This window comes from Sus scrofa, chromosome 6 (assembly GCF_000003025.6).
Source record: "Sus scrofa isolate TJ Tabasco breed Duroc chromosome 6, Sscrofa11.1, whole genome shotgun sequence".
In the NCBI taxonomy this organism is placed as follows: Eukaryota; Metazoa; Chordata; class Mammalia; order Artiodactyla; family Suidae; genus Sus; species Sus scrofa.
In genome coordinates, this window is record NC_010448.4 from 70,537,493 (window position 1) to 70,551,989 (window position 14,497).

The 14,497-nt window shown below is 40.1% G+C and overlaps 1 protein-coding gene across 13 annotated transcripts in view; it reads left to right on the forward strand.

Moving 5' to 3' along the window:
* The window catches only part of KIF1B (kinesin family member 1B), a 168,322-nt gene that overhangs the window by 42,350 nt on the left and 111,475 nt on the right, over positions 1–14,497 (forward strand). For all 13 annotated transcript variants that reach the window (XM_021095325.1, XM_021095324.1, XM_021095318.1 and 10 more), the window contains exons 5-9: positions 2,318–2,383; positions 8,077–8,255; positions 8,822–8,933; positions 12,752–12,829; positions 13,816–13,881. In XM_021095325.1, the coding sequence (XP_020950984.1) occupies positions 2,318–2,383; positions 8,077–8,255; positions 8,822–8,933; positions 12,752–12,829; positions 13,816–13,881 (501 nt within the window). The remainder of the gene's footprint in view (positions 1–2,317; positions 2,384–8,076; positions 8,256–8,821; positions 8,934–12,751; positions 12,830–13,815; positions 13,882–14,497) is intronic.

The window sequence follows — 14,497 nt, forward strand, 5'->3', positions numbered from 1 at the left end:
CAGGGATTTGAGCCACAGCAGCTCACGGCAACACTGGATCCTTAACCCACTGAGTGAGGCCAGGGATCAAACCCACCATCCTCATGGATGCTAGTCAGGTTCTTTACCACTGAACCATGATGGGAACTCCCAACCTGAGATTTTTTTTAAAAGAGCGGTTAGTCTTTGTTTTGTTTGAGAATAGAGAAGAGTTGTGACTTAGTCACCTTTAGAAAGAGTGCCCTTTTTTTTTTTGCTTTTTAGGGCTGCATCCTCAGCATATGAAGGTTCCCAGGGTAGGGTTTGAATCGGAGCTACAGCTGCTGGCCTACACCACAGCCACAGCAATGCAGGATCTGAGCTGTAGTTGAGCTACACCATAACTCACAGCAGTGCCAGATCCTTAACCCATTGGGTGATGCCAGGGATCGAACCCGCATCCTCATGGATCCTAGTCAGGTTCATTACCCACTGAGTCATGAGGGGAACTCCTCGAAGGAGTGTCTTTTGCCAATAATAGGAACACAGTTTGCTTTTATTAATGGATATTTGGGATTAATTTTAAAGTGTTCTTTTACTTTAGGCCTGATGTGTGGCCATCGTTATATTCTGAAAATAAAATACCTAAGGTGGTAGTAGCTGCTATTTCAAATGGATTATTGGCTTATAATTTTTAATTCAGCTGTATAATTAAAATGCTTAATTATTAATAAGGATTAGGATATTTTCAGAAAAAAATTAAATGTACTAGCATATTTTTTTTCCTCTAAAAAGTACATGTCTGTATCAAGACATATTTGGAAGAGCTCCCACTGTGGCACAGCAGGATCAGTGGTGTCTTGGGAGCCACTGGGGCACAGGTTCAATCTCTGACCTGGCACAGTGGATTGGCGATACAGTGTTGCTGCAGCTACATCTTAGGTTGCCACTCTGGCTCTGATCTGTTTCCTGGCCAGGGAGCTCCATATGCCACGGGGTGGCCAAAAATGACCAAAAAAAAAAAAAAAAGATTTGGAAATTGTCCTTTGTTGTAGTAATGGTAATAATTGTAATACTAATAAAAGAAAATATTATGTAATGCTCACCATGTGCCAGGACAGGTCTACATGCTTTACAAATATTAGCTCATCTGTTCTTCCTCATGTGCCCCTGAGAGGTAGGTGCTCTTCTAACTCTCATTTATACATGATGGGACTGAGGCACAGAGAGATCTTGTCACTTGCCCGAGTGAGTGGAAGAGCCGGAATCCAAAAGTAGGCAAGGTAGTTCTGGAGTCTTTGCTTTTACTGCTGTGTAGTCATTTCTTTGGCAGTAAAATAGCTGTTTATAGATTATAGCAAGTAGTAGTATTCATTTTATCCCATTAACCCCACTTAGTCTCTCCTTCTCTTTGCTTTAATTTGTTTGCTATTGTAAGTCTTGTATAGTTACATACCTCTTTTCTGGTAGGATTTTGGGATATTATATTTTAATGCCAACGTATGAATTTTTTAAAAGACTGGGATTATTTAGAAACTGCCACTTAAAATACATTCTAAATTCTATTTAGACTTCTAGAGAATCATGAAATATAGTTCATTTTTCGAATGCATGTTCATTGCGTTAATACTAGACATAGAGCAAATGAAAATTCAGTGGGTTTTTTATTATTCTTATTAAAACAGCCCATATTTTAAAATAAACTCAAAGGATAGGGAGAGTGGAATTTTATAATTTTCCTGATTCAGAAAAATTAATGTTACTGTGTAATAGAGTGGAATTTTACTGTGTAATAGGGTTGGAATTTTAAGACAAAGGTAAAGGGAAAATTTTTATAGAATCAAAATTATTCTTGAAAGTGCCTTCATTTACTTCCTTAAATGCTGTGTTATCTCTCTATACATGTGTGTATGTATTTATTTATAATGTCTATACTAACTGACAGCATGTAATAAAACATATGTATGAGTAATAAATGTACAAGGTATGGTTTAATAGTAGTTTTACTCCTACAGTTAGTCTTACTCCTCTAGTACTGATACTAGAGTCACAGCTAATTCTGTAATAGTATGAAGAGTTGAAATTAGTGACATAAGTAATTCTTCCTCTTCCCCTAAATGTGGTTTCTTTCTAAGGAAACATTATTGAGATGATATTGGTGAGGGAGAGTTGAGATTAGATGAGAAGAATGTATTTAAAACTTTGTTTTATTTCATTCAAAGTATTTCCCTTTGATGTCGATAACATTAATACTTAAAGAAAGAGAAAAGGGATCTCATGAATTCCTTTAGCACTCGTGGGTACCTTAGTACTGCTCTGGTTTATGCTCTTCATGCCTCTTTCTGTCTGTTTTCTACAGTTGTGTGAAGAACTATTTGAGAAAATCAATGACAACTGTAATGAAGAAATGTCTTATTCTGTAGAGGTAAGTATAATTGTGGGTTAAGAACAGAGTCCTCTTTACTCCATTCCCAAATGCTATTTTCATTTTGTTCTTGCTGCATGTGAAAGTTCTTGGGCCAGGGATTGAACTTACATCATAACAGCAACCTGAACCACACTGACAGTGCCAGGTCTTTAACCTGCTGAACCACCAGGGAACTCCTCAAATACTAGTTTTAAATGGTTCCAAGTTATGACTGAGCTATAGATCACTACTAGTTCCCCAATTCTGTACTTTTTGGCTAGTTCTAAGTTTTGGCGCTCATGAATAATGTTGCAATTAAGTCCTTATTCATAAGTCTATGGATTTATTTTCTGTTATTTCCTTTGTATGTATTTTGGTTGTCAGAAAATACATTTGAATTGCCAAATGGCCTTTTAGAAAGAAACACTGACAAGTGCAGTGGGTTAAGGAGCTATTGTGGCTTGGTTTGCTGCTGTAGCACAGGTTTTGTTTTTTGGGTTTTTTGGGGGTTTTTGTCTTTTTAGGGCTGCACCCACGGGATATGGAGGTTCCCAGGCTAGGGGTCCAATCAGAGCTACAGCAGCTGGCCTACACCACAGCCATGGGAACATGGGATCTGATCCTTGCCTGCAACCTACACCACAGCTCACAGCAATGCCAGATCCTTAACCCACTGAATGAGGCCAGGGATTGAACCCGCAACGTCATGGATCCTAGTCAGATTCCTTTCTGCTGCGCCACAACAGGAACTTCCTATAGCACAGGTTTAATCCCTGGCCCAAGAACTTCTGCATGTCATTGCATGAAAGAAAGGCTGTACCAATTTTCAATTCCATCAGGAGGGTGTAAGCCTTTGTTGACTTTTTTTTTTTTTTGCTTTTTAGGGCTGCACTTGGAGACATAATGGAAGTTCACAGGCTAGGGGTCGAATCAGAGCTGCATCTGCCAGCCTACACCACAGCCACAGCAACATAAGATCCAAGCCATCGATGTATTCTGCCGTTCATGGCAACGCTGGATCCTCAACCCACTGAGCAAGGCCAGGGATCAAACCTATGTCTTCATGGATATTAGTCGGGTTCCTTACTGCTGAGCCACAACGGGAACTCCTATCAACCTTTAGCTTGTTTTTTAATTTTTGCAAATTCAGTAAGGGAAAATTCCTCACTCTTATTTAAATTAGAATTTCTTTGATTATTAGCATGGTTAAACAGCTTGTTAATTATACATATACTTATTTATATTTGGGGATTGTAATGTTTTCTTACAGATTTGTGTGAACACTTCCCCCTTTAATATTATTAATAATGATTTTTGACAGGCATAGGTTTTTAAAATATTACATAGTTAAATCTCTTCTCCCCTTTCTGGTTGTTTCTAATCTTGGAAAGTTATTCTCTATTCTAGTACATATACCCTAGCTCTTTTGAGAAGAGTTCTCTGGAATTATATGTGTTCATTTCATAAACATTTCCTATTTTCTGTACAAATGCTTTATGAAGCTTTTGTTTTATATTTCCCCATTTTTGGTATTCAGTTTCATAGTAACAAATTATTAAGCATTCTGTTAATAATAACCTGTTGTTTAGAGAAATTAGTCGATTTTTTAAGCGAATTCTAGATTTAAAAAAATGTATATTTTGTGGTTTTCTATAGGACTTAAATGATTGCTAGTTGACCCGTTTAGCTGCTTTTTTTTCTTTATGTCATAATGGGTTCTATAAATTTTAAAGATTTCTGCCTTGTGACTGTCATGCACCAAAAGGAGAATGTGCTGCTCAAAAAATATTTTGTTAAAATGAATTCTCTAAATAGCCTGTTTCATCCTGTAACTATTTTTTTTTTCCCCATCAGGGAAATCCTTAACTGTTCTTCTCTGAATATTAAATGTATAGCAGATGAAACTCAGTATATCTTTATTAATCATTCATATTAAAATATCACTTTTTTTTTAATCATCTTTTCTAGGGTTGCACCTGTGGCCTATGGCGGTTCCCAGGCTAGGGGTCTAATAGGAGCTGTAGCTGCAGGTCTTTGCCAGAGCCACAGCAATGCAGGATCCAAGCCACATCTGCAACCTACATCCTTAAGCCACTGAGCAAGGGCAGGGACCGAACCCGCAACCTCATGGTTCCTAGTCGGATTCGTTAACCACTGAGCCACGACAGGAACTCCTATCACACATTTTAAATAAATTTAAAGGATAGGGAGAGTGACAATGTGATTGAAGTTTTTGAACTTGTAAGTAATAAAAGAAGATGCCATTTTCTTTCCTATTGGATTTTACAGGTTTATTTGGAGTGCAGGGTGGAACCTAGCTGATACTTTGTTGTTCCTACATTTATGGGCCCTCTGTCTTCTCTCGGGGATTTATTCCATGCCAGTCATACTGGCTTTTTTTTTTTTTTTTTCCTGTTTCTTGAACACACCAGGAACATTCCTACCTCAGGGCCTTTACGTTTTACTTTTCCTTTGGCCCGACATTTTCTTTCCGTAAATATCTTTGTGACTAAGTTTTCACCTCTAAGTCTTTTACTGAAATCATACCCTCTCATGAGACCTGCCATGACCACTTTGTTTAATTCTGATTCTGCAGCTTGACCGTTTCCCCAGCTCTCCTGATCTCTCTTTCCCTGTTCTTTTTTTTTTTTTTTGTCTTTTTTGTCTCTCTTTGTTGTTGTTGTTGTTGTTGCTATTTCTTGGGCCGCTCCCACGGCATATGGAGGTTCCCAGGCTATGGGCTGAATCGGAGCTGTAGCCACCGGCCTACACCAGAGCCACAGCAACGCGGGATCCGAGCCGCGTCTGCAACCTACACCACAGCTCACGGCAACGCCGGATCGTTAACCCACTGAGCAAGGGCAGGGACCGAACCCGCAACCTCATGGTTCCTAGTCGGATTCGTTAACCACTGCGCCACGACGGGAACTCCTCTCTTTCCCTGTTCTTCCCCTCCCCATAGTACTTATCATTTCTAACCTACTTATAATACTTTAATTATTTTTATGTTTGCTGTTTATTTTCGGTATCCTTTGTTAGAATCATAAGCTTCTCTAGGGCAGGGATCTTTATATACTGATGTATGCCACGTGCCTAGAAATTGGCTTGGAAGATAATGGTGCTCAGTGAATTGAATTTGACAGATGAGGTCTCTGATGATGATTGGTTCTGAAATACTGATGGCTCCAGATGAATTTGCCTGTTAGAGAATAAGTAACAGAGCATATCAACCTTTACTCAGGTTATTTGGGTTCCCCTAGTGTCATACCTGTGTGAAAAGGGACAGCAAGTTTCCCAAGAAGATATAATATCTTCCTGGAATTCAGGATTGTATGTGTAAGTTTTAAGTACATGAGAATGATTAAAGGTACCGTTTCAGATTCTCATGTAGGATGACCTGCTTTTTAAGAAAGAATGGGAGTTCCTATTGTGCCTCAGAGGGCTGAGGACCCAGTACTGTCTCTCTGAGGATGCAGGTTTGATCCCTGGCCTTGCTCAGTGAGTTGAGGATCTGGTGTTGCCACAAACTGCGGCATAGCTCGCAGATGGGGCTCAGATCTGGTGTTGCCATGGCTGTGGTGTAGGCCTCAGCTGCAGCTCCAGTTTGACCCCTGGCTGGGGAATTTCCATATGCCACAGGTACAGCCATAAAAAGAAAAAAAATTTTTTAAAGAAAAGAAAGAATGTTGTCCTTTTGTTTTAGTCTCATAATGGATCAATTACTTTACTTTTTGAGGGTTCTCAGTATTTTAAAAACTGATTTTAAAATACAGTATAAATATAGTCACATCAAAGACTGAGTGGGGGAAAAAAAGGCAGTAGAAATGGAGATACGGTTCTATTTCAGATACTTCAAAAATGTTTCTATAGAAATTTAAAGTGGAAAAATGCTGAAGTTATATTGTATGCTTGAATATCTTGGTGACAGAGAAGTGTTTTATTCCTAGGGGAGCATTGTAGTGAGGCTTACTTTGGTGAATTTTTCCCACTTCAGAGCTTTGGTTGCCTAGAAGTCCTTCAAAGTCAGACTCTTGTGTGAAGCACATTTGACTGATGTTGGGAAAACTGCATGTTGTTTGTTGCTTTCCCATGAGGAAGAAATATTGCTCTGACCAGGGTAATATCGGCAAGACTGGGGTATGGCCTTCCTGTGGGCAGACCTCTCTTGGAACCCTTTTGGTTTTTTGGTGAGCATGGGATTGGAAAGGAGTTGATTAGACAAATGTTCATTTGCTTCAGAAGGAGAAATTACAACCTAACACCTCCATGTCCATGATAGGAATGGTCCTGCTGATGGGACAAGTGCCTGAGGTTTCCCCTTTCCCCATGAGACTTGGATAGGTCCTGCCACCAAGTCAGCTCCCATGCAGCCCAACCCTTCCCCTCCTGATAGATATATTTTTGGTCTCAGCAGGGCCAAAGTGTGAGAGTTGCTGGTCTCTTGTCTTTCCTGCTTTGGAATATTGATGCTGTTGCTTGCTTTTAACACTAATAGAAATCTTTGGGTTTTTTGGGTTTTTTTTTTTGTCTTTTTTGGTCCACACCCACAGCCAATGGAGGTTCACAGGCTAGGGATCCAATCAGAGCTGTAGCTGCTGGCCTATGCCAGAGCCATGGCAACGCTGGATCTGAGCCACGTCTATGATCTACACCACAGCTCACGGCAACACCAGATCCTTAACCTACTGAGTGAGGCCAGGGATCAAACCCGAGTCCTTGTGGATGCTTATCGGGTTCGCTAACTGCTGAGCCACAACGGCAACGCCAGCTAATAGAAATCTTGTTTCCAAGCTTTTGGAGTAATCTTTTTTTTTTTTTGCTATTTTCTGGGCCACTCCCGCGGCATATGGAGGTTCCCAGGCTAGGGGTCCAATCGGAGCCGTAGCCACCAGCCTACGCCAGAGCCACAGCAACGCGAGATCTGAGCCATGTCTGCAGCCTACACCACAGCTCACGGCAACGCCAGATCGTTAACCCACCGAGCAAGGGCAGGGACCGAACCTGCAACCTCATGGTTCCTAGTCAGATTCTTTAACCACTGCGCCACGACGGGAACTCCCTTTTGGAGTAATCTTACTTGCAATCCCTAATTATGGACAACAGCATTCATTAAAAAAAAACAAAACAAAACAAACAACTAATAACCGATAAGTGGCTACTAAAAATATCTTTCTGCCTAAGTAGCAACTATGGTATGCTGAGAGAGCCTGTTTGTCCCCTTGTCCTTCTTGAGAAAGTCAGAAGGCTGGTTCTGACCTACCCAGGGTATCTGTGCTACTGGTAATAGAATGGAAGGGTCTGAAACTACCGCCTTTCACCTTGTAAAGGTTGCTGATCTCTACTTGCCTTTTTTTTTTTCTTTTTAAGGCTGCACCTATGGCCTATGGAATTTCGCAGGCCAGTCGTCAAATTGGAGCTGTAGCTGCGGGTCTGTACCACAGCCACAGTTAACACCAGATTCGAGCCGCATCTGCAAACCAGGCTGGAGCTGGTGGCAACACTGGATCCTTAACCCACCAAGCAAGGCCAGGGATCAATCCTGCATCCTCACAGACACTATTTCGGATTCTTAACCTGCTGAACCACAACAAGAACTCCTAATTGTAGAGCTTTTAATAAAAAAAATTAAAAGATGAAAAGATTTCAAAATCTTTTTAATGTTTAAGATTTCTTTTTCTAAGTCCTAAATTACTTTAAAAATATGTTCCTAGGTGAGCTACATGGAAATTTACTGTGAAAGAGTACGAGACTTGCTAAATCCCAAAAACAAGGGCAACTTGCGTGTGCGTGAACATCCACTTCTTGGCCCATATGTGGAGGATCTGTCAAAGTTGGCAGTCACTTCCTACACAGACATTGCTGACCTCATGGATGCTGGGAACAAAGCCAGGTATGGTGGGAAACAGAGGAATGGCTGAAATCTTTGGTACATTTTGAGGCCCTTTGCTCCTGCTTAAGGATTTGAGACCACATTTATAGCTATGAAAGTTAACTGTGGAGTCCTGACCCTTTGGCTATGCTGGAGAAGCAGGGGCTTTAGCATATTTGGTATTCTTCTCATCCAAACATTGAATTGCTGAAACATTTTAGAAGTTTGGTTAAGTTTTACTACTAGGTTTTGATCAAGTTGTGCTGAAATGTTGGTTATCCCATGCCTGTGGTAGTAACTGATTCTGGAATAAATGAACACCTAATGAAAAATAAAAATTAAATGCCTCAGTGATTACTAAAGGTATAGCTGGAGTAGGAAAAATGATTCTGATGGGGTGCCTTTGGAGTTGGAGGGTAAAACAAATAAGGTATATTGAGAGCATTTTTGTGAAAGTGACAATCTTTTCATCTGAATAAGTTTAAAGCTGTCGCTTATGATTGTTATGCTTATGATTTGGAGGCTACTGTCCTTTTAATGTTCATCTAAGAACTCCATTGTCACATGGTCACCTTTGTTTTTTTTAGGACAGTGGCAGCCACCAACATGAATGAAACAAGCAGCCGTTCCCATGCTGTGTTTACCATTGTTTTTACCCAGAAGAAACTTGATAATGAGACCAACCTTTCCACTGAGAAGGTAGGAAAATTTCAGTGTCTGGGCTGGAGTTGTGTGGAACGAGGATCTTCAAAAGTCTCTTTTGCTACCTTTTGCATTTTGTGGAAGGGAAGAATGTTGCCCTTTTACTTTATGGAAAGTATTTTATACTTTCTGCTTGTTGTTTTTTGGGTTTTTTTGTTTGTTTGTTTTTGCTTTTTAGGGCCGAACCTGAGGCATATGGAGGCTCCCAGGATAGGGGTCTAATTGGAACTGCAGCTGCCGGCCTACACCACAGCCACAGCCACAGCCACACCAGATCCGTGCTGCACCTGCGACCTATACCACAGCTCACTGCAACGCCTGATCCTTAACCCACTGAGCAAGGCCAGGGATCGAACCCACAACTTCATGGTTCCTAGTCGGGTTGTCTCTGCTGTGCCATGATGGGAACTCCTCTGCTTGTTTTTATTCCACTCTAAACCAGTTTTGAATCTGGGTTCTTAAGTGAAATTGCAAGACAGAAAATAGGGTTAAGGAGTTCCCTGGTAGCTAGTGAGTAAAGGATCCATTGTTGTCATTGCTGTGGCTCTGGTTCTAGCTATAGCATGAGTTCCATCCCTGGCCCCAAAAGTTCCACATGCCATGGGCGAACCTAAAAAGAAGAAAAGAAAGTAGGGTTAAGAAAAAGCAATACAAGACTTTTTTGAGTCTCAAATACTCTGTGCAAGAGAGTTAAGCACAGAGAAAATCCTTTTCTTCTTGACTGGAACCTCTTAATTATTTCATTAACTTCTCTGCTATGTATGTTTTACTTTTTTGAGCTCTGATAATGTTAATGTGGAATTAAACTGAGCAAGCAAGTGGACAAGATGTTTTATTCTTGGGGGAAAAAAACTGCACAGCATTTCTGATGTTCTTCAAATACCTGGGTTTGTTAATTTTTCCTTTTCTACAGTGGTTGGCTAAATATATTAGACTTTGGAGTTCCCCTTGTGGTGCAGTGGGAACGAATCCAACTAGGAATCATGAGGTTGAGGGTTCAGTCCCTGGCCTCGCTCAGTGGGTTGAGGATCCGGCGTTGCCATGAGCTGTGGTATAGGTCACAGACGAGGCTCAGATCCTGTGTTGCTGTGGCTGTGGCATAGGCCAACAGCTGTAGCTCCAATTAGATCCCTAGCCTGGGAACCTCCATATGCCTTGAGTGCAGTCCTAAAAACCAAAAAAAAAAAAAAAAAGTGTGTGTGTGTGTGTGTAGTAGACTTTGAAATTGAACCGCTTGCCTTAGATCTTGGCTCTGCCATTTTTCAACTAATATTGGGCAAGTTACTTAAACTTGTGTGCCTCAGTTTCTCTAACCTCATATAACTGGTAAAGAGGAACAAGTATTAATATAAGTTAAGTAGATATATTAGTGCCTGACATAGAATAAATTTATGTTACTACTATTAATAATAAGTTTATATTGATTTCTATTCTGTCTGTATTCCTGAGTAGCAGCAGCTAGATTTCTAAATCTGAAGTTAGATTTATTGTGTTGGCTATTACAAAGATCTTTAGGGCTGCACTCATGGTGTCTGGATGTTCCCAGGCTAGGTGTCAAATTGGAGCTGTAGCCCCTGGCCTACGCCACAGCCACAGCAACACAGGATCTGAGCTGCATCTGCATCCTACCCCATAGCTCACGGCAACGTCAGATCCTTAACTCACTGAGCGAGGCCAGGGATCAAACCTGCATCCTCATGGATCCTAGTCAGGTTCATTAACCACTGAGCTATGAAGGGAACTCCCGCCTTTTCCATCTTAACTAAAAATAAGCAGTTATCACGCATGGTGACCATAATTTTTGCCACCTGAAGTGCAAGAGAAAAACTAGCATGTATTTCTTCTCCCTTCACAATTTCATGAGTAGAAAATTCGTTGTTACCGTAGACATTAGCAACCTTAGAATACGATTTTTTTTCTTCCCTTAAGTCAAAAGCTTTCATCTTTTCACTTAAAGGAAATAATTTATCTAAGGTGTCTCTGGCATATCTGAATTACCAGCATTACTGTTCTAGTACTTTGGGGCCATTATTAAGTAAAATAATGTGATACCACAGCAGTTTACCTGGTAACTGAGATGGCTACCAAGTGACTAATGCATGGGATAGGCTGGACACAGGGATGATCACGTTCTGGGCATGACGGGACCGGGCGGGGTGAGATTTCATCATGCTACTAGAATGACGCACTTTAAACTTACGAATTATTTCTTGAATTTTCTCTCTATTGTTTTCTGACTGTGGTTGACCGTAGGTAGCAGAAGCTGTGGAAAGTGAAACTGTGGCTAAGGGAGGACTGCTGTGTACTTGTAAAACCAATACCACGATTCGGATAATGTGAATTTCCATTACTCCCAAAGTTGCTTTATGCCCTTTTGTACTCTCCTGTACCCTCAGGCAGTCCCCGGTTTGCTTTCTGTCACTATAGATCAGTTTAGACTTTCCAGGATTTTGTTTAAATAGAATCGTGTAGTGTATACTATTTTCTGCCTGGCTTCTTTCACTTAGCATAATGATTTTGAGATTCATCTATGTTGTGTGTATCATTAGTTCATTCATTTTTATTGCTGATTAGTATTCATTGTGTAGATATGTCACAGTTCACACATTAATTCATCTGTTGATACGCATTTAAATTGTTCCCAGTTTCTGATCGTCACAAATGAAGATGCCATGAACATTTGTGTACAGGTCTTTGTGTGGATACTTGTGTTTGGTTTTGCTGGTAAATACCTAGGAGTAGGATGGTTTAGTCTTAAAGTAGGTGTAGGTTTAGCTTCTTAAGGATTAGTAGTGTATGAGAGTTCTAGTTGCTAGAAGCTTCATTTTTTTTCTTTCTTTATAAGGCCACATCTGTGGCACATGGAAGTTCCTACACTAGGGGTCAAATCAGATCTGTAGCTGCTGGCCTGCACCACAGTCATAGCAGTGGGGATCCAAGCTGTCTGTGAACTATACCACAGCTCACTGTGACACCTGATCCTTAACCCACTAAGTGAGGCCAGGGATCAAACCTACATCCTCATGGATACTAGTTGAGTTCTTAAACCACTGAGCCACAAAAGAACTAGAAGCTTCATTTTTAACATGTCATTTAATAGGTTAATGAGTTTTATGTCTTTTTATGACATTTTAAAATATGTTTATCTTTAAATTAATTATCTATTTTATTAATTATATTTATTTTTTTTGCCACACTTGTGGCATGTGCAAGTTCTCAGGCCAGGGGTCAGACCTGTGCCAAAGCAGCAACCCAGGCTGCTGCAGTGACAATCCTAGATCCTTAACCCACTATACCACAAGGGAGCTCCTAAAATAACTTGGTTTTTTGTTTTTGGTTTTGTTTTTTTGTTTTTTTTGCCTTTTTTAGGGCCGCTCCCGAGGCATATGGAGGTTCCCAGTCAGAGAGTCTAATAGCAGCTGTAGCTGCTGGCCTACGCCAGAGCCGTAACAACGCCAGATCCGAGCCCCATCTACAACCTATACCACAGCTCATGGCATCGTTGGATCTTTAACCCACTGAGCAAGGTCAGGGATAGAACCCTCAACCTCATGGTTCTTAGTCGGATTCACTAACCACTGAGCCATGACAGGAATTCCTAAAATAACTTCTTTTAAAGCAAGATAATTGCTGTAAACTTTTTTTGCTTGCTCTTTAAATTGACTACAGTCTGTCTTCTTAAGCCACATACAAGGGGCTTAATTAATATTTTTAGTGTTCTCAATGCCTTAATCTTTGAATTTCTTGCCTCTAAGTATTTTCTACTTTTACCTTGCTTATTTGTTAATTTCCCCAATGTTACTGCTCTTTACCAGGTCAGTAAAATCAGCTTGGTGGATCTTGCTGGAAGTGAACGGGCTGATTCAACTGGCGCCAAAGGGACTCGATTAAAGGTATTTATTTTACCAAATAAATAGCCTAGTCAGTAAATGTTCTATAACACAGGTCAGCAGACTATGGCCTATTGGCCAAATCCGATCCACTGCCCATTTTTGTAAATACAACTTACTGGGACACAGCTGCCTCTGTTTGTGCATTGTCTGTGGCCATGTTCATGCTATAGTGATAGAGTTAAGAAGTTATAGCAGGGACCACATGACCCACAAAACCTTTCACCAAAAAGTTGTGCTAACTTCTGATCTGTAACTTCAATGAAAAGATATGTGATAATAGTTAAGGAGGACTTCTGCTCAAGGTGAAAATAGAATTGTATTTTGAGAAACAGTCAGAATTTGGTTAGATATAAGTTCAGGGACAGTAATGGGAAAAGGATACACAAGATCCAGATGTGGGAAAGAACTTGGACTTCTCTAGAGACATGCTTAACTGGAGGAGAAACTTCATGTCAGTGAGTTGTGGGGGAAAGGCTGCATCTGTAAGTTTTTGGAGGACAGACATCTTGATGATACTTTAGGACTGTGAGTTAGGCAGGTGGTCCTGGTATGTCAAGAAGTGGAGAGAAGGAAAGATTGAGAGTTACGGAGTTCCCATCGTGGCTCAGCGGAAATGAATCTGACTAGCATCCATGAGTACACAGGTTTGATCTGGGGCCTTGATTAGTGAGTTAAGGATCTGGCATTGCCATGAGCTGTGGTATGGGTCACAGATGCAGCTCGGATCTGATGTTGCTGTTGTGTAGGCCAGAGGCTGTAGCTCCATTTGGACCCCTAGCCTGGGAACCTCCGTATGCCATGGGTGTGGCCCTAAAAAGCAAAAAAAAGAAATACATAAATAGAATTAAAGGAGGTTTTTAGTGTTTGTGATTATAAAAAAACAAATAATGCTAGCATATGGCTAATTGTATTTTATGTAGTATATGTGATGTGATAATAGTAGAAATTCTTTGTCGTAATCCTTTTATGTTTGGTATTGATTTCAGGAAGGAGCAAATATTAATAAGTCCCTTACGACTCTGGGTAAAGTCATTTCAGCCCTGGCAGAGGTGGTAAGTATTATTCTTCAGTGTAAGGGAAAAATTTGTCAGTTCAGAAAATGTACTAGATGATATTTTATGATTGTTTAATGAAGGCTCTCCTTTTCTGGTCCTTTTATATAATCTTGCTTGTGCCCTTTTAGAGGTTTCCAGATAAGATACTAGGTATATCACACTTTGTACTGAAAGTAAAAGTGATTAAGGAAAATAAAAGTAAATGTAGGCCTGTAAAAGCTAGAATTAGAACTAGGTCTTTGCAGAAACCTGAAGTTTTGACCATTTGAGCCTTATTTTGTATCTCTCATAAAAACCAAGGATATTTATTGCATATTCTTTTTTATGTGATTTTTTTTCTACATAGGATACTGTACCTTTTAGAATATTTTGTACAGTTTGCCTTGGTGAATGCAGTTGATTTTGTGGGTCAATAATATATTTTTTAAATAGTTTTATTTTTTTTTATACCTTAGCAATGGGACACTAAAGCTGAAACCATTTTTATATAAGGGGCTTCATTACTTAGGTTAGAAGCTAAGGGACTACTGTTGTCTGTTCTAATTTAATTTATTCCTGCTTTGAATCCCTACAAAGAATTGAATGTTTTCTTGCTTGTCTCTAAGAAGTCATA